At 41.1% G+C, this 18,814-nt stretch overlaps 1 protein-coding gene across 1 annotated transcript in view; it reads right to left on the bottom strand.

The window, feature by feature from the left end:
- LOC139598375 (uncharacterized) overlaps positions 1-18,814 on the bottom strand; it is a 73,531-nt gene that overhangs the window by 2,241 nt on the left and 52,476 nt on the right. The window contains exons 51-67 of the mRNA XM_071444696.1: positions 17,893-18,046; positions 17,072-17,234; positions 16,282-16,403; positions 14,791-14,931; positions 12,695-12,856; positions 10,864-11,028; positions 9,801-9,966; positions 8,339-8,523; positions 7,710-7,802; positions 7,234-7,438; positions 6,216-6,403; positions 5,436-5,533; positions 4,862-5,046; positions 3,594-3,796; positions 2,981-3,170; positions 2,220-2,329; positions 229-348 (exon numbers count right to left, since the gene is read on the bottom strand). Coding sequence (XP_071300797.1) covers positions 229-348; positions 2,220-2,329; positions 2,981-3,170; positions 3,594-3,796; positions 4,862-5,046; positions 5,436-5,533; positions 6,216-6,403; positions 7,234-7,438; positions 7,710-7,802; positions 8,339-8,523; positions 9,801-9,966; positions 10,864-11,028; positions 12,695-12,856; positions 14,791-14,931; positions 16,282-16,403; positions 17,072-17,234; positions 17,893-18,046 — 2,650 coding nt within the window. The remainder of the gene's footprint in view (positions 1-228; positions 349-2,219; positions 2,330-2,980; positions 3,171-3,593; positions 3,797-4,861; positions 5,047-5,435; positions 5,534-6,215; positions 6,404-7,233; positions 7,439-7,709; positions 7,803-8,338; positions 8,524-9,800; positions 9,967-10,863; positions 11,029-12,694; positions 12,857-14,790; positions 14,932-16,281; positions 16,404-17,071; positions 17,235-17,892; positions 18,047-18,814) is intronic.

The following is an 18,814-nucleotide window of genomic DNA, read 5'->3' as shown; positions in this document are numbered from 1 at the left end:
TCTAGACCTGTATCCTAAAGATAATGCAGTCATGCCACTACTCTGTGGATGTCAAAAAACTCCATTTATATTTATGATGATAAAAGCACCTTTTCTGTCTGGATTGCTGGTTTGATTACTTCTAAAGTTCTCTGCAACTAAACTTCTATATCCTTGCAATGGTTATGTGACCTCCTTGGAAGTATGACACATAATTAAGACAGTGCTTCTGGCTGAAGTTCTACTTACTACTTTGAAGCAGTTCCTAAGAAGTGAATGTGGTTCTTCAAAGAACACTTTGCAGATGTTTTGCTTAGCTGTAATTGGGCATGGCTTCTCTTTCTTCTGTACAAGACTGCACTTATTCACCTGGGAAAACAGAATTACTGAAGTTGGTGTATTTTGGGGTTTTTTTGCACATCAGGGTAGGATGAGTTCTTCAGATTTCCAGTGAGCTGGTTTGAAGGGCAATATGGGCAGCTCAGTACCCTGCTCAAATGTTTATTGTTCATTAATATTGAGAGGCACCTCACAGATTAGATCTTGTTTCCTTTTGCTATTGATTCTGTTATTCACTGAAGGATTTTGGTGTGTAGTTGCTGACATAGCAGGTAGTTGGCTAGTTCTCTTTTATATAGATCTGACAGATCAAAGTTATGCTTTTACTAGATCTTTCTCATGGAGAAAAGAAAAGCTTCATACCCTTGCTGCATTATTCATAGGTAAAGGTGGCTTTAAAAAAAAGAACAATAAAACCACACCACCAAGAAGTTCTTGAAGCAAGTGTAAACTGTAGTTACTTTACTTCCTAAGGAAAATGAACTGGCAGTTTACACTGTGCTAACCCTCATCCTGCAGGAGTCAGACACTGTCCCTTCCTGTTGTGCAGCCTTGGCCCTGTGATGGTGGAGCTCTGCTGACGTCCTTTGCAAGGTCAGTGCATGACAAAGGCTGTGATAAAGCTCCTGGGAACAAGCTGCAGAGTTCACAGTTCAGTGTGAGCCCTTCCAGTCAATAGTGCAAGGGCAGCCATTCTGCCCCTAAAGGGCACTCAGGACTGCCCTACTTCTGTATCAACCTAAGTTTCTTATTTATTGCTTTTAACTGATTCTTTTGTTCAATGTCTCTGGGGAATTGTGCATTTTTATGAGTATATTAGAAGTTAATATTTGTAGCAATAAAGAAAATCGTGCCTATGGTCAGTCACATTGGGATCCTGCCCCATTATTAACATAAACATAGGCTGCAAGCTCATTAACTGTATCTCTGCAACAGCAAGAAGATACATGAAGCAATTCTCTGTTTTACAGTAAGGTACTGACTGAAAATGAGATTTCTGCTTCCAGAACTCAGACATCTGTGAGACAGGATAGATGGAAGAGTCACAAAATCTTTGTGGTAGTAAGATGCTGGTTCCTTTTCTTTTTGGTAATAGATTCTTAAAATTAGATTTGGAAGGGCTTTAGAGCATCCTGTCAACATGGCTTGAGAGCATGTTAAGGCTACTTTTCTTGGTAGGTTGCACTCACAAATGGTTCTGTACAACTGCACATTTGTGTATTTGGATGATTTGCAGCTGATGACAGAATACATGAATTAAGCAGAACTATAACGGTACTGGTATAAAATTGTTACAACATTTATTTATGGTAGTTATAGGAGTCTTTTTATGCAAGTCAGTAACTGACAGCAGCAGGTAACCTTCCAGAAAGGTCTGAATACTTAGTGCTGTGGGATGGAGAACAAATTTACTTTTAAATACTTACAGATTTGTTTCTAAAGTTTTGTTTATTGATGAGATGTAAAGCATGAGAACAAAGAAAATTAAGAGGCTCAACATACCCAGCTAGAACTAACAGCTCTAAAGAAAACTTCAGTGATGAACGTACAGATTTGGCCCAGACCTAGTAGCACCTGTCCTTGCATTCCAGGAAAAGGTGCTCTAAGGAGGAAAACATCAAAGGTACTTAGCTCCAATATCAGTTTCTTCTAAAATCAGCAACAGCCACCTCTATGTTTTACCTTACCACCTAGGCCAAAAATATTCAATGCCTATTTATAGGGATTTCTTGAAAAGTTTTTAGCAAATATGTGCAACCTTTTCCCTGGTTAGACACAGCAAAACAATGGAGTGTGCTGCTGTTTTCACTCTGGAGCTCTGGCTCATGTAAGGCAGCCCAGCGTGTCAGACAGTGCCCTCTGGCAGCAGCCCTGCACACAGGAGCCCCTCAGCTCCTTACCTGCCAGCTCTGCGTGAATTCTTTCACGTTGTCAGTGAAGGAACCATTAGGCACCATCCATTCATTCCCAGCTTCATTATCATTGGTACCAAAAAGCCCAGCTGAAACACCTGGGAGAAAATTGAAATGGAGTAAAATAGGAATTGTCAGGGTAGGTGCAGGACTATTACAGCAGCTGTCTCTGGGCTCTGATTATTCTGTCCAGCAGGTTCAGCTCTCTTGTGGAAGAGGGGAAGCTGCCCAGCCTGCATTGCCATCTCGAGTCTCAGCTGCTCATGGGCTCCTGAGCACATCACAGCATCACATCCATTCTCTGCTGATCTGTGGAGGGTGAATTTTAGAATAATGTAGGCTACATGGATGCTACATGAATGCATTCCAAGTATACCAAAAACTCTGTGAGGTTTTGGGCCTCCCTCTGTAGTTGTCTTGCAGGTCTGACATGCTAAGCCTGCTCTAGAGCAGATTTCAGTGACATTTTGGGGCTGGGCTGACTGCAGTGCCTCTGCCTCTGATTTCTGTCTGCCCTATAGCATTGAATCAACAGTAACCCAGAACTTGCTCTTCTCCCTGGAATGGTGCATTCCATGCTCTATTTGGCAATTACTGGAAATGCCTAGGGCCATTTCCAGGGTGTCTATAAATGAAGAGGGGGAAAAAAAAAGTGAAAGCACAGATGCTGGTACTACCAGTAATACAGATAATTTAGAGAGATAGCAAAATGACTAACAGCTGATAACAGCTGCATGATTGATGCTCACCATGGTGCCACCCAGCCAGAGTGACAGTACAGAGATCATACTGAAAGTCACAAGAGACAGAAACTCCTTTCTGATCAGATACTTCTATTTTGTTGATTCCTTGCCTCGAATTCATGGTACTGTTTTCAAGGGATTGATCCAGGACTTGGCAGTTCTCTTCCGTAAAGGAGAAGTTATACATCTTGGATATCTGTTTTAAATGAAAATGCAGTTTCACACCTGTCACAGGGAAAGTTCAGTCACAGGCAAGCACAGTGGATTTGCAGGTGCAATGAGGCCTACTTAGCCCAGAATTAAGGGAATAAGAACAAGGTAGTGTTAAACTTCTGCAAGAGCAAAAGGCACAAAGTCTCCCTCTCAGTGCCATTCTCTTAGACCATGTCAGAGAAAAGTTGAGAAGTTTCTGTCATATACAGAGAGCAAAGAGGCAGCTCTTGAGGTAAACTGGTTTTGTTTTGGAGAGGTATTTTCTTTTTAAGAAGCTGTTACTTTAAAGCCATTGGCTGAGAGTGCTTCTGATCTATATTTTGAGCATTAATATTTTAAAAACTTTTTTTGTCAGCTGAAGAAAATTTTTGCCAAAAATAAAAAATGTTTGACTTGATCTTCCTACCTTTAGTCGTGGGTAGATGGTGATCACAGTCTGATTCATCTCCACATACAGTGATCTTGAGTTCCTAGTTTCCTCATTTAGTATTATAGTGAAAGCACTGTGAACAAAATCCTTGGCAAGAAGAACACTGCACTTTGATGCCAAATCATACATTTTTCCATCAAAAGTCACAAGATGCTTGCTCCCAACTATCATAGCATGATCTGGAGAATGGTATTTCAGAAGAAACATCAGTGAGTTTTCCACAGAGCAGTAAATGCTGCACATACTGCAACACACAGCTTCTTGCTGTCATACTCTTAAAATAATTTCTCAACTTATTATTACAGTGACATTACTACACTTACATTTTAATTAGTTACAATGTAGTTGCTCTGCAAAAAGACTTTTCTCAGAAACAAAACAATTTAATGATTCATATTTTGTTATAGATTTACCTGAGTACCATAAAACTCTGATAAACTTGAACTGGGATTCAGAGCTCATCTTGATTTGTCATTGTACTACTTGACAGTCATATTTATAAACACACATTATACATTCTTATGCAGAAAACACAAGAATATTAATTCTCAAAAATTGTCTCCAAAAATGACCCTTCCAAATCAGTGCATCAAACAGCTGCAATCCAGGAAACGCTGCTGATAGATGACTCAGATTATTGGGTCACTAGGAGCTGCTTTCACAGGCCTTTGTTGGGTCTCTCTGTACTGGGAGGAAACCATTACAAAGGGATTTCTGGAAAAGCCATTGTCTCTAAGGGACAGTTAGGACTGCTAGTGCATTCCTTTAGCATTTAGCAATACTTTTACAGGCAGTACTGTGGATGAAGCTTTGGTAGGGCTGAGCTTGCTCATCCTAGAGGCAGCAGAGGTGAAGTCACCAGTTTCCAAGCCTTTGTGCCAAGGACACAGAGCCAGCAGGTGAGAGTGGCAGTGAACCATAGTATCAGCTCACAAGAGCATATGGATAAGGCAGATAAATACCACCTGCTGTTTCAGTCTCCAGAGTAGGAGGTGCAGAGTTACAAAATTTGCATGAATATTAAGTAGAGCAGTGTTACTGCATGCCAGCTTTGCCCAGAGTGTTGATCTTATACATATCATCACTATCTTACAAGAAAGACTCTATGTAAGTTGATAAGAAAATTATTAATTAGTGACCATCTCTATGTAAACTCCTATTCCAGATACAATTTTTAGAATACAGTACTATACAGTGGACATAGACCCAGGTACAAAACAAAGCAGCACTTTGGAAGGGCTTACATTCAAAGGGGCTCTCCATCATCCTCCTTTTGATTCTATAGTACTCTGCAAGGATGTTGAGATTATAGAGGTCTTGCAGAGGCCTCATTAGTTTTTCTCCAATGAGGTAAGTGGTAACATTTGCCAGCTGCAGGGACAGGTCTGCTTTAGGTAGCACTGGCAGCTTTCCTGCCACTGAACAGTTCCTGTAGAATACAAAGAGAACACCCCTTATCTGCTGAACTGATTAAATGCTGTTGTTTTATTATTAGAAATGTTGAAGTGAAATATTCATAAGAACTGTAGTCTGGTTAGAACAACAAAACACAACCCTCCTCTGGTCAGGAGCTGCACTTCCCCAGGTCACCTCTGGCCAGTTACCAGTTACTGACACCCTGCCTGCTGCCCAGTAGCTCCCTTCAAACCAGTGGGTCTGGCAGCCAACAGAAATAAACATTAGGATGTGATGTGACCAAAGCAAAGAGTGGCTGGGTGGCTGTCCAGAACCCTCAGCTGCACACTGACAGGAAGAGTAACTGCACACATCCTTTTAGAACACTGCCCAGAGCAGGGATCCTGCAGAGCCATCGGTTACCTGGGTGAAAAACTGTACAGGTGCAGCAAGGGCTTCCGGATCTTGCTCACAGCTCTGGAGAACGTGGCCTCTGCCCACCTGAGCGCCTGCTGGGTGGCCTGTTGGAGAGTCACAGGTTGGAAAAGCAATTTCAGTGTGACTTCAGGGCAGGGTCAGTACTTGCAAATGAGTTTTAAATCAAGAAATGCAAAATACTACTTCAGTGCCTCTTGCATTTGCCTCCTGTCTGACAGCATCTTGTCATGTAGAGGTTAATAATATCCAGAGACAGACTCTAGTCACAACACCAGTGGACAGAAATATATTCCTCCTAAATAACATGACTTAAAGTGTAGCAATGCTTCACTAAGTTAATGTGCTTCAGTAGTTTAGAAAGGACTGGTATCTTTAATAATATAAAGTAGCCTCATGATATATCTTTTATGCTTTTCATTTCAACTAGAAGAGCCTAGGTATATTTGTACACTTGTTTATTGGAATCACAATTCCTCCTCTCTATGTAAGAAAAGTAAAAGCTACATGAATGACAGATTACTGCTGCTGTGATTTCAACCAGAATTAGTAAAACAACCTCTCTTCTAGCTGGAAAAGTACTCTTTCAAAGCAGGACAAATACTGCAAGAACAGTAAATCAGCTGTGCACAAGCTTATTATGTGGAAAGACAACTGCACTATTTCCATAAATAAAAATGGTTAACTATTTTTGTGTATCCATAGTTCAAAGCTGAGACTTAAATTTGTAGGCCTTGAATTGGAAATGGAGAACAGAGTTATACCAACCATATCCAAGCCTGCTTTCACAAGCTTTAGTGCCATCTGAATTGGTTTCATTAGCCACACATCTTTTACAATCTTGGGTAAGAAAGCCAGGATTTTCTTCATATGCTCTTCTGTCTTCTCTTTCCAGACTTCATCCAGCGGCTTCAAGGTTACATCATAGTAGGCGTCTTTCAGAGTTGCTAATGGCTCTGAAGCAAGCACATTAACGAGACAAACCTTAGCTGGTTTGGTACAAAGGGGCTGTTTGCTTGTTTGCTTCCACCCAACTTGCAGCAGAAGTGAAGGGGGAGCACAGAAAAGCACAAGAGGCAGCTGTGTTTCCATGGCAGTCGGGCACGCTGCACAGCTGTGAACTGAAAGAGCCATTCAGCTCTGACCCTGACCCCTTCTAAATACATTGCTGCTGAGCAACGGGACAGTTTGGTCACAGCTGACTTCAAGCATGGTATATCAACCAAATTCAACTTCTGAGAGGGAATAGCCTAGGGCTAAGTGAGGTTTTACCCTTGTGAGAACTGAAGGTTCTCACAGCTAATTCCAGCTGACCACATTTCTCAAAGGTTTCAGTATGGGCCACAGTCCAGCTGAACAGTGAATTAGTGGCTACTGGATAGGCTTGGAAAAAAACAGATCAAGTGAAATCCAATTAGTACAAACATTAAAAACTCAAGGAGGGATATGAACAGCCCTTTGGGAGGAAAGGCTTGCCAGGGAACTGTTAGCAGAAATACTTCAGCTTAGGAATTAAGGACTCTCTTCTCATCCAATTGAACCCAGCCTCCTGTGACCAAGAAAGAGCCTCACCACTGATTTCATTAGAAAGGTGGTCACAGAGAGCCTTCTTGGAGCTTATTGCATCAAGGCTCCCACTCTGTACACTAAGAGCCAAGCTCAGCACTTCTTGCTAGATCAAAATAGAAACCTTTGGGTTATCCAGTATGTTTTATAGTTTACACTGAAGTTTGGTTTGACCTGCACTGACATTGTCCCTCTTCTTGTTTTGCACTGTTTTGCTTACTTTGTAATTCATTCTGCATTTGCTGGACAACATCTTGAATTTTCTCCAGGTAAAGTGGGATCCTGCTTCTCAGAATGTGCCCAATTCCACTTTGTTTCCACACCTGGGTGACAGCTGTAGCCCCGCTGTGCAGGAATCCTGCTGCCCTTTGCAAGGCCATTGAAGGCCAGCCAGCTGCTTCAGACAGGAAACCAACATGCTGCACCTACAGGGGTTCCAAAAAAGAAGCAATTTAAAAACACAGTGATCTCAAGCAGTTTTGACTTCATTGTGAGGCAATTCTGACTCTGCAGGGTTGGTGCAGAGATACACGCTCTCCACCATTAAACGCTTTTTGTCTCTGTGTACAGGTCAGCACAGGAGTAATCACTGAAGTGTATGAGCAAAACAAAACAGCTGCAGGCAATATCATGATGTTTAATTAACACTGCATGAACACTTCATGGTGTTTTCACAGATCATGTACAGATACTTACTGATCTCCTGAATCTCCACAGGTATCCATCAAACTTCTTTATCTTCTCACTCAGTGTGGCTTTCAAAAGGCTCCCAATTTCATTAAGCTTGTTCTGTGAGGAGTTGAATTCATTACTTAAAATTGCTTGTGCTAGATCCAAATCATTCAAAGTTTGTACTAGTTTAAAGGCCGGCAAACACCCACAGTGGCCTCACATTTCTTAGGAGAAACTACTTCTGCATTATTCAATGCAGACAAGAGAACAGAAAAGGCAAACGGTAAAAGCCTTCCCCAAGTAGAGAGTATGTGAAACCCTGCCATACTAAAAGTGAAAGTACGTTCAGGATTCTGATCATTAGTTTTGTAACCAACAGGCTGAGCAGTTACTGCTGCTCTCAATTGATTTACTTACCCTCCTCAGAGGATCCACCGTTAGAAGAGGGTCCTGTATTTTCTATCTCTAAGCACGGCTGAATTTCTTAGTTCTCACCGTGGTAACTTCTCACATCAACGTGAAAATAATTAAAACATAGCATAATTTTGCCTGGTTACTCACTAAACTCGCATGCATGGAAGCTGCTCCATCAAAATAACAAATAAAATTCTGGGAAAATCACGCTGCAGTTAACAGCCACTCAAGGGTCTCACCTCAGCCTTAAGAACTGGATCCGCACATCCACGGGCCAGAAAACTCAAGCTTCCGTTAGCAGCTGCCAGAGTTACTTGTCCCACGTTTTCCTGCCTTTTACCATTGATGCTGAGATAGGTGTTAATGGCAGCCATCTGTTTCCCATCAGAACAAGCACTGATTTCCACTCCTTCTTCCAAATCCCCTTAAGGAATGAAAAAAGAACCTTCATTTACAGGAACGACATTGACAGACATTGTTTCAAGGCCAGTTTTTAATTACTTAGGTGATTAATCAGAGCTTGAGTGTGTTAGGTGTGGAGGAAAAAACTAAAACAAAACAGAAGAGATAAACAAGAGACAATTAGATCAGTGTCAGGATTTGATCTCTTCTGTGTGCTCGTTAATGAATTACATAGACAGATTTGCTACTGCAAAGGAAGCACCGGATTAATGTAAATCTAAATCTCTCGGTCATACTGGATGGCAAGGCCTTTTCTTCTACTTTAGTCCTCACTTTAGTGTCCTTTGTTGCAGATGTTTCAAAACTGCTCAGCCCTTAAATGAAAGCCTGTCAGTTCCACCCACCACACACAAGTCGTTTCTACAGAAGCACTAATGAGCATAAACAAGTGGTTGGCAGGGGACACGTAGAATCTGGGTTGAGAGAAATGAGTTGAGTCATTTCTACAAACTTCTGACTTCAGTGATTCACAAACTAATGGTCCTAATCTCCAAAACATCATAGCACATACAGGTGAGGACATGAACCTGAGAGAAACTCCCATGCAGAAGTGTGGAATAACAAATCCATAAGTGAAACTAGGGCTGGGATTGTCAGCAGCATGAGTTTGAGACAACTGGGATACCACCAAACCTATTTGGTTTGCACCCAACTCTAACTGCAGCTGAAATGTGGATGAGCCTCACCTCTTGCAGCTCACTTTACTCATCTAAATTTCAGGCATAACTTGAAACAACAGCCTTTTTTCCTCTCTGTTGTCAGTCAGAGCTGACTGCTGTGATTCAGTCCCCTGCAGGCAGTGATTGCACACATCCCAGTTCATACAGCATGTGGTACAGTCAGTCTCTGGAGGTGCCTCTCTCATTTCCTTTATTGAATTTGGAATCCAATGATTATCTTAATGCACAAAACTTTAAGATGGTTAAATCAAGATGAAATTAATTCTATCTTTTGTTACCATCTATTCTAATAGTACAAAAATGTGTCCCACACAGAGAGCTTTGTAACAAATTTTAAACTTCATCTTTTCTTTATCTGAAAGACCATAGCTTGAATGAAATTAGTAGCTCAGTGCTAGAGACACGACTTTCTTCCTGTCTCTTCAGAGCAGTGACACTGGGAGTTGCAGATTGGAAAGGACCCAGCAGGATCATCAAGTCCAGCTCCCTGGTGTTTGTGTTTGCAGGATGGCCTAAAACAAAGTCCTGTGGCTGAGAGCATGGTCAGTGAGGTACATACCTTGCAGATACCCCATGTAGCACTGAAAACACTCCTTTCCTTTTGAAGCAGCTACTTTTACTTTCTCTTTCTGATCAATAATTCCCTCCACCAGGATTTGGCTCTGGGCAGATGAGGAAGCAGCAGTTCCTGTCAGGCCTAGCCAAATATCTTCGAAGGCTTTTAACTGCAGCCATAAAGGAAAAACATTTATTCAAAGCCACCACACAGAATTAATGATCATTCAGAGATGGTGCTCAAATATCAGTGCTTCCCACAAGTGGTGAGGGAAATGTTTCCCAATGCTTGTGCACTATGCAGGAGTTTCACTGAGAGAGGCACAAGCACAGGAGTGATTGGCCCAGGAGCTGAATGATTGGATAGCACAAGACTTGTGGACAAAATTTTAATGGAAGCAATGAAAGAAACATAATGTCCCAGTCAGTTCTCTGTGAAGCTGCTGATTTGTGCCATTTATTCCAAAACACAGAATGAAGCAAGCTCATGCAGAGCAGCTGATACTCATTTTATCTCCCTCAATAATTTAGTATTTGTTACTGATTAAATCATCATAATTTTGTTAAGGGATGATCTATTGTCTCAGTTAGTGCCTGACTACCTACATTCCTACTAATGAAGAGTTTGGATGGTCCCAACCCCGATAGTTTTTTTGCCTCACTCCATTGTCTCCATCTGTCTCTCCACCATTTTAATTTCACAGGAAATTAAAAGCAAATGCAAAACTGGGGGGAGGAGAGAGAAAAAGAAGAGATTTGTCTCAGAATGAGCATCATATGAGCTGTTTTGTGCCTCTTAAAATTGACACACTCCACTAGAAACACACTTGCTTTATTTGAGACAGCTCTACAGAGAACTCCTGTCGGTGCCTTCCTTTGTCTGTCGGTCACGGTCACACCGCATGGAGCTGCCTAACTGCTCCTTTAGAGAGCACTACAGAAACCAGGAGTGTTTTGCTGCCTGCTGTTTTACAGTCACTGCCTGCACCTGATCTCCTTGGGAAATAGATGGCAGCAGGCCTTTGAAAACCAAACCCCAGTGCCAGTAAAATAAAATAGAAACTCACTTCAATTTCCAGAGAATAGTTCTTCACATCAGCAGTGCTCTGATTCTTTATGGATATTCCAATCAACCCCTCATCTCTCCCATGATCAGCAAGGTGGAATCTGCCCTCTGACTGCAAAATGATGTCATCTTTGTTGAGCTGGTGCTTTCCAGATAAAACAATTACCTATGTATGCACAAAAAAGGTGTTAAAGCTTCCAAATTCTTCCAAACAAATGGACTCTGCTTTGTGTAGCAAGAAGTTGTACAGTGGCAGCATTCTCATTAAATTACACCACAAACAGAACTTGTTTCAGAAACCAGCACACCTCCCTGCTCCTCACAGCACTGTCTTCATTACATCTTCAGTTTCTGTGCTCTAACAAAGCATTTCAGTGACTACACCCCAAGACCAGAGGAACAGCTGCAGAACTATGTCTTGTTAAAATGTCCAATGTTTTTTTCCTCCTACACTTCTCAGCTACTCCAGCCAGAGATTTTGATAAAGCTGGGGATACATGGGAACTGAGGTGAATACTGTCCTGTTTCTACTGGGATCGAGTTAATTTCTTCTCAACAGCTGGTACAGTTTGGGATTTGGAATGGGAATGGGGTTGGTTACACACTGATGTTTTGGTTTTGCTCAGTTGTTTATCCTGAGTCAAGGACTTGTGTGTGTGTGTGTGTGTGTGTGTGTGTGTGTGTGTGTGTGTGTGTCTCTCTTGCTGTGCCAGTGAGGAGGTGCACAAAAACCCACCTGGGACAGATGGCCCAACATGGCCAAAGGGATTTTCCACCCCACAGAACATAATGTCCAGGACATCAGCTGGGGGGAGTTACCTGGAAGGGGCAAACCTGGGTTTGGGAAGGGGGGTCTGGCATTGGGCAGAGAGTGATGAGCAATTCTTTTGTGCATCACTTCATTTAGGTTTTTTTTCCTTTTCACTAGTAGTAGTAACTATTATTATTGTATTTTACTTTGTTTTCAATTGTTAAACTGTTCTTATCTCTACATACAAGTTTTACTTTTGATTGTCCTCCCCATTCCACAGGGAGAGGGTAGGGAGAGAGGGGGTTGAATGAGTGGCTGTGGTGCTTAATTTCCAGCTAGGCTTAAACCATGATACTTTGAAGAGAATGATCCAAAAGTACAGAGGTACCTGCTTTTGGAGTGACAGGTATATACATCCTTTGCATTGTAAACAGGTTCTAGCACACCTTGGTCTGGGAAAAAGTTTTCCTGTTGTTAACAGAGCATGAGCTGCTCTGACACTAAATAAGGAAGCCAAGATGTGTTTCAGCCACTGGGGACTGGAGAGAGACATTTATTGCAGGTTCCAAGTTCTGTGTGAGTGTCTACAAGCAACTGTGAGGACCAGCATGCACCTAAGGAAGATCATGGGTGGGCCTTCACTTTATGTGTGTAATAGAAAAATAAGGTTACATTATGGTTCAAAAATCCATCACTACCAGCACAGCCATCATAAAAACCAGAGATGTTTACCCACAGGGGAAGGAAAGCACTTTTACTCCTCTCTAGTCTCCTTTTTGATGACTTATGAGCCTGTTTTGGTATTCTCCAGAAACATAAAATTAAGATACCTCTGAAAGAGGAACAGGAAAGAAAGAACATGGAGGAAGTGAGAGTTTACAACCATAAAAGGACCTATAGAATACACTATAGTAGCAAACAGAACCGGTCTGTCTCAGTCCATCAAATGACACTGTTTATTTATTTAAGCTACAGAAGTATGGTAAGTCTTCTGAAGAGTTGCAGCTGAGGAAAACTAAGTTTCCAAATGAGTAATTACATTTAAACTGAAATAGGTTCAGTGTGTTTAAGTCAGACTTACATTTGGAAGGTCACAGAACTTAAAGCTCGAATAGTAATCCAGGCAAGAGTAGTAGTTTGTTTCTATTTTACCCAGAATCTTCTGTTTGGCACATGGGGTTGGGAAAATATTTTCCAGAACAGCTTCTAACTGAAACTTATCAGGATACAAGAGTTGATTTCTCTGCAATGAACCAAGAAAACAAAAGATGACAGCAAGATCTTAGACACTCCTTGGAGCCCACTCATCCCATCCCTGGGCTGGTTTTGTTATTCCAGTAGTTTCAGGATTTTAATGTAACATTTCCAGAACATTTCCATTTGACAATGTTTTGGCCTATCAGCCTTGTTACCAGTCCCCATCCTACAAGTTTTGCAAATTTAGGGCACAGGTGAGGCCTCTAGTTTGGAAGAACCCTTTCTTTCTTAACCATGCTCCATTTAGCTTTCTTCCTGTGTAGAGAAAAATGTAAGAGGTAAAGCAAAATAATGATACTCTTCTTAAAATCCACTCAACATTACATCTAAAACCAGAATAATTCCTCATTTACTGAGAACAGCTTCCACAAAACTGGTGAGTCAACAGATACAACTGCCTTCTCTTACCTCATATGTGAAATTGTGTTTGAATTTTTTGTCATCCCAGTTCAGATCTAGGTATTCATTAAACAATGTTGGTCTTTGCTCTAGAGATCCACATGCGTGCAGGTGGTCCATGCTTAATATTCTCTGAAGCTGGAAAAGTGGAAAAAATTGACACATATAAGTAATTTTTTTAAAAAAGTGTTCAGTATATCCTTGGGCAGTGGGTTTCCTGGACAGAAACACACCCTGTGAGAACCCTGGATGGTCTGTACCCATAGACCCTGCTCCAGGCTCTGCCAGGAAACATAAGGGGCTGACAGCTCTGTCCTGAGGGAAAGCTGCAGTCCAACTGCAACCATGTCTGGCATCATGAAACAGAATTTTTCACAGCATTTATTTTTCTTCCTCTGAGACACAAAAAGGTTTACTTCAAGGCTTTCATATGGTAACAAGTACAGAAAAAAAATCAAGGATCAAACACAGAAATTCAGCTACACTCATCCCTTCCACAGCATGTAAAACTCATACCTGGCCTGCAGAGAGTGTCACACAGCCACCCCAGGCAGTGATGTCCATCTTGGATTTATCCTCCAGCCCCAGCTGGAGCTGAGCAGCCTGCCCAGCATTCCCTGAGACCTGCAGCTGAAAGCAGAGAAGGATTTGTCCAGCAGCAAACTAGAACCAGCAGAGTGATCCCCATGAAATGGAGGCAAACAGAGCCACTGTGAAAGCTGCCACAGAGCCATGTCCAGACTGTGGAACTCAGTGCTCTGGAAGCTCCAGGTCTGAGACAAACCCAGGGAAGCTGCACTTCTACAGCCAAGGCCATGCAAGGCTTTGTCACCCTCTCTGGAAGCTCCTGAGGTCTGTCATGTCAAGCAACCAATGGCACAACTGCAATAATGACACTACAAGAGAATTTATTCCTCTGAATATGGTTCTGGAACCATACTGAGTATTGTGCATTGTCAGACAGAAATTGTACTGTAGCATTTGATCTGGAAGGATTATTTGTGGAGTTGTTCCTCCTCTTTTTCCCTATATATGCTTTGCAAGTGCATTTCAAAACTATAGTTTAAAGCCTTTCTAGTCTTGCACATTTTTACATTTGTGTTGCAAATTCCTATACAATGTAAAAATTTACATTTTCTTCACAGGGGTATCAAAGGGTTTCTGGTTTGGTTTTATGGTAAAGGTTGGGGGTTTTTTGTTTTGTTTTTCTTGTATGTGCATATGTGCACAATAGAAGTTTGTTCATTGCTTTATGGACAAAAATTGCCTCATTTTCATTGCTTGGCAGGTTCCTGGGCAATTCTGGGTTCCTCCCATCCAAAATGAGTCAATACTAAAAGTGCAAGACTGTTGGCTAGGAAACAATGCTGCTGGTTTGGACACAAGGAGATAACAGAACTCAGTGCTCTCTACATTTTTCAGGATGATTGGTGGTTCTGCAGTTCTCAGGGCTGAAAGGCACACTCACAGTCAATGCAGTATCACAGCTGTGAGTTTTGCAGCCCAGCCTCATGATCTCACCTGCTGGTTGTACTTTCTGCCCCTTCTTTCTGACAGGGAATGCACCTCCAGTTCCTTCAGAGTGTAATTAAATGGGTGGGCAACAGTGGCTCTGTAGCTTGTCCGGTGCCTTCCAATCTTCAGAGAGGATGACACTGATATCTGCTCCACACAACAGATGGAAAGGAACTTGTGAAATGAAACACCTCTCACATACTGACCTCAAACATGCACCCAGTCAGATTTCCCTCTACCTTGTCCTCAGATTAATTACATGCAAGTAAAGTCCTTTCTGAAGAAGTGAGGCAAATTAATGGTAAAATTAGAACAATTTTTGCTGCTTGAATTCAAAGCAGAACTACTCTCTGTATTTTACTAGAATAATGAACAATGCTTAAGTTTGTTGAAGCTTAATTTTGATCGCATCTTTAGGCACTGCAGGCTGCACTGCCACAGAATCATTGGACATGGCTTGCAAAGTTAAAGCCCAAGAAAAAGCATTTGCTTCATCAGGAACTAAATTCTGCTATGTTTTTCAGAGCAAAATATTTTTGTGGTAATTTAGATAGTGGTGGGATTTTAATAGTTGTGGTAATTTAAGAAGTAGTAAAAAAATATATTCTGTACAACTGCTAAAGTAAATTTTGGAATTTTAACATTTATTAAAGAAATCAAAAAATTCTGTGCTCTTTACAGGCACATTTATGTGTGGTAGCATACTTTATGCATTGTCTTCTATCTTTCCATTATTCAGAAAATAATGTAATACTCAGCCAAGTTGTTGCATTTCAGATGTACATATAAAGACAGCACAGTTAGCAGCAAGTCAGGAAAGTGTCCCAAATTAACTACATCTGGAAATCAACCTACCCTATGTTCTCCAAGTTCTTTTCTTTTTTCACTTTTTATATTTTTAAAAAATAGTGATGACTTACTTTATGAAAACAGAGACTGGTTACAACTGTTCCACATTTGTAAGTCTTGCTAATAAGGAGGAGAGTGAAAGAATGAAATACAAAAGAGCTTTGACTGAATCAATAAAGCTGAAAATGCTAAGCAAGGTATGTGTCCTCTTCTGTGTGGGTAAACCCAGTATTATACTCATGCAAGGAGTTCTTCATCCTTCTCAATCTCAACTAATGCTCACACTTGCTCACTTGTCTTAGATTTTATTTCTTTGTCCATAAGCTGCTTTAGGCATGACATTTGTGCTATTCTTCCCACTTACTCTCAGAGGCCCTCACCCAGTGCTTTAAAGCTGATGCATTTCATTACCTTTGGTTAAGCAGCAGGTGTGGAGTTACTGCAAACAAAAAAATCCTATAGCCTGAAAATACTTCCTACAAGAATATCAGCTACTCAGCTTTCACAGGCAGAACTTTTATACATCCAAGAAGGGGGACAGTTTGCCTTATAGTCAAGTTCCCTAGCTTGCTTAGTGCCTTTTTTAATTAAAAAACAAAAAACCCTCTTGATACCCTCCTGACATTTATTTGCTCTGGGCCACTGTACCTTGTCCTTCTCGTTCCAAATGACAGTAAGGACATCCTGGTGACTGCGTGCTGAATGTTTCACATATAAGTTGGCCCAAGCATGCCGTGGAAAAGGGATGGAGAGAGGATGGAGAAGTTCCACTACAAGGAAAACAAACAACATTTCCCACCAGGAATCATGACCCTTCCCAGGACATTTTCCCACAAGCAGCAGGACATCCCTTGGCTCCCAGGAAAATGTGGTCTCTGCTCACACACACACCCCTACCCAGCAGCCACAGGGAATTCAGTGTGCTGATGTGTGCTCAACATGAGGAAATGTGAGAACAGAATCCTCTCTCTATTGACCAGCAGAACAGTGGTTACCTGCAAAAGACTGACAGCTACACCCAGAGCAACTTCAGCAACAACCACCAGGGAAATAATCAGTGTGAAACTGAGATGGCCTTACCCTGGAAGAGGAACAGCTTACAGCACTCTAACAGGTAAGTGCAGTTATCTTCTCGATTTTCACATCACAAAGTCTCAACATAAAGGTTTAACACCTCAAGGTAGCAGCCAGTGTGACCAGTGCTCCCTTCAGCACCCAGTACTCAAATTTTATGTTCCATATTTACAAAGCAGAAAGAGAATTCTCAAGTGGATATTTCTAACAGCCAGACTTATAAAGAATTTAAAGCAAATAAGACCTTAGAAGACCTAAATTGAAACCAGGATTGAAACCCTTTGGACATGCATTTTGAAATCAGATTTATGTAGTTTATTTTATAGTCTGCTTTGAACACTTGTAAAAGACTTGAGAAACCTACCCTGAATGCCATGGCCTCCAGGCAGCTTTGGGAAGAGTCCAGTGTAAGTGCCTGTTAGCTTCATCTCTTTGCCATCCCACAGGGCAATGTGCCTCAGCAGATGAGTTCTGTTGCCTTTTTGGTAAATTGTCATAAACACAAGTTGCCTTGGAAGAATTTTTAACTAAAATTAAAAGAGGGTAAACATTAAACCCCAGTTTCTCTGAGAAGGTAAAATCTGAGTGTAATTTTGGTACCCCAAAGTCCTATGGGGTCTGTAGGAATGTGTTTTTAAAGGTCTAGTACAATGATACTCTAAGCCCACTGCTCTTTACAAGAAACTATTCATTTCTATTTGTCTTCATTTCTACAGAAAATTGTCTTTGCAAATAATGGAACATACATAAACAGCTGAGTATTCCCTTTACAACAGTCTTTGATTATTATTCAGTTTGATTTTCTTTTATCTCACAGAATAAACCATCAAGAGTCCTACTATTACAAAATAAATCCAGCAGATAGCACAAACTAATAGGTACTTGTGATGTCTTTTCTTATTTAGAGAAAGAGATGTGTGGTACCTGCATTACAAAAACTGGTTCAGTTTGTAGCACATAATTTTTCTTATTTCCTATAAATCCTATATGAGTGCTCCATCTATAGGAGCAAACAAATATAAACTCAAAGTAATCCACAGTCCAATGTTTGCTCATGCTACTGGAGAAATCAAGGGCAGAACACCTCACACAGCAGGAGCTGCATTTGTCCTTCCCTGCTTGGCAGCCACCCCCTGAGTGCCCTCCTGTCACAGCCTGCCCCTGCTAGCAGTGGATGGTACCAACCTGGGCCATGCTCTGTGCCACCTCAATGGCATTGGTGTAGCTGCTCCCAGTCAAAGTTAACTTTGCTGAAATGTTGAAATCCCTTTTTTCCATCCTGACGTAGAGTTTGCCTTTTGCTTCACTCATATCATAATTTACCTTTTCAAGTTCCCATTAAATTAAAAAAAAAAAAAGAAAAAGGAAAGACTGGAATTGTTGACATCTTTAAAAACAGGAACATCCTCAATAATAAAAAAATGTTAGAGATACTAGTACTAGAAATGAAGCAGCTTGACTCCTAACACATTAGACAAGTCTACTTTGCAGTGATGTATGCAAGGGATTACTTGCAGATAGTTACCTTAGAAGACAGTTGTGCTGCACAGGGGAAGTACTGTAGAAAGAAGGGATGAGTCTGGAGTGCTTTTATATTCAACTCTTCACTAAAGGGAAGAAATGTTTTCTTGTTCAACAATATTTTACAAAATCCACTCTTGCTGGCAGCACAAGTTCATCTGAGTTAGTTCATCTGAGTTAGTTCATCCGAGTCTGCCACAGCTTTTAGAGTTAAAACGGCAGCACCTGCCACTGAACACTTACCCAGCTCCCAGTTTTTGATACATTCACACAACATGAGCCAGAAATCATTTTGCCATAGCAAATTCATCAGCTTTTTAAAAATGAGAAATGTATTTTGGAATCTGACTTTGCAAGCACTGTCACGGTTTATAAACTTAGAATTTACAATGATTACAGATTTTAACAGAACTTACAAGACTTTTCAGTGCAAAGGTCTTTTGCTAGAAACTAAAGAAATATATGAAATACCCCAAGGCTCAAAATATCACACCTCTAAACACCCTTAAAAGCCTACAATCTTGTGCAGGTACAGCCATACTGACACCAACTTAGAAAACCAAGTCAACATAATTTTACAAGTTTC

The sequence above is a fragment of the Agelaius tricolor genome, unplaced genomic scaffold, assembly GCF_023055355.1.
Source record: "Agelaius tricolor isolate 1412-34295 unplaced genomic scaffold, bAgeTri1.0.p SCAF_19, whole genome shotgun sequence".
Classification (NCBI taxonomy): Eukaryota; Metazoa; Chordata; class Aves; order Passeriformes; family Icteridae; genus Agelaius; species Agelaius tricolor.
This window is presented reverse-complemented; position numbering and strand designations above follow the sequence as displayed.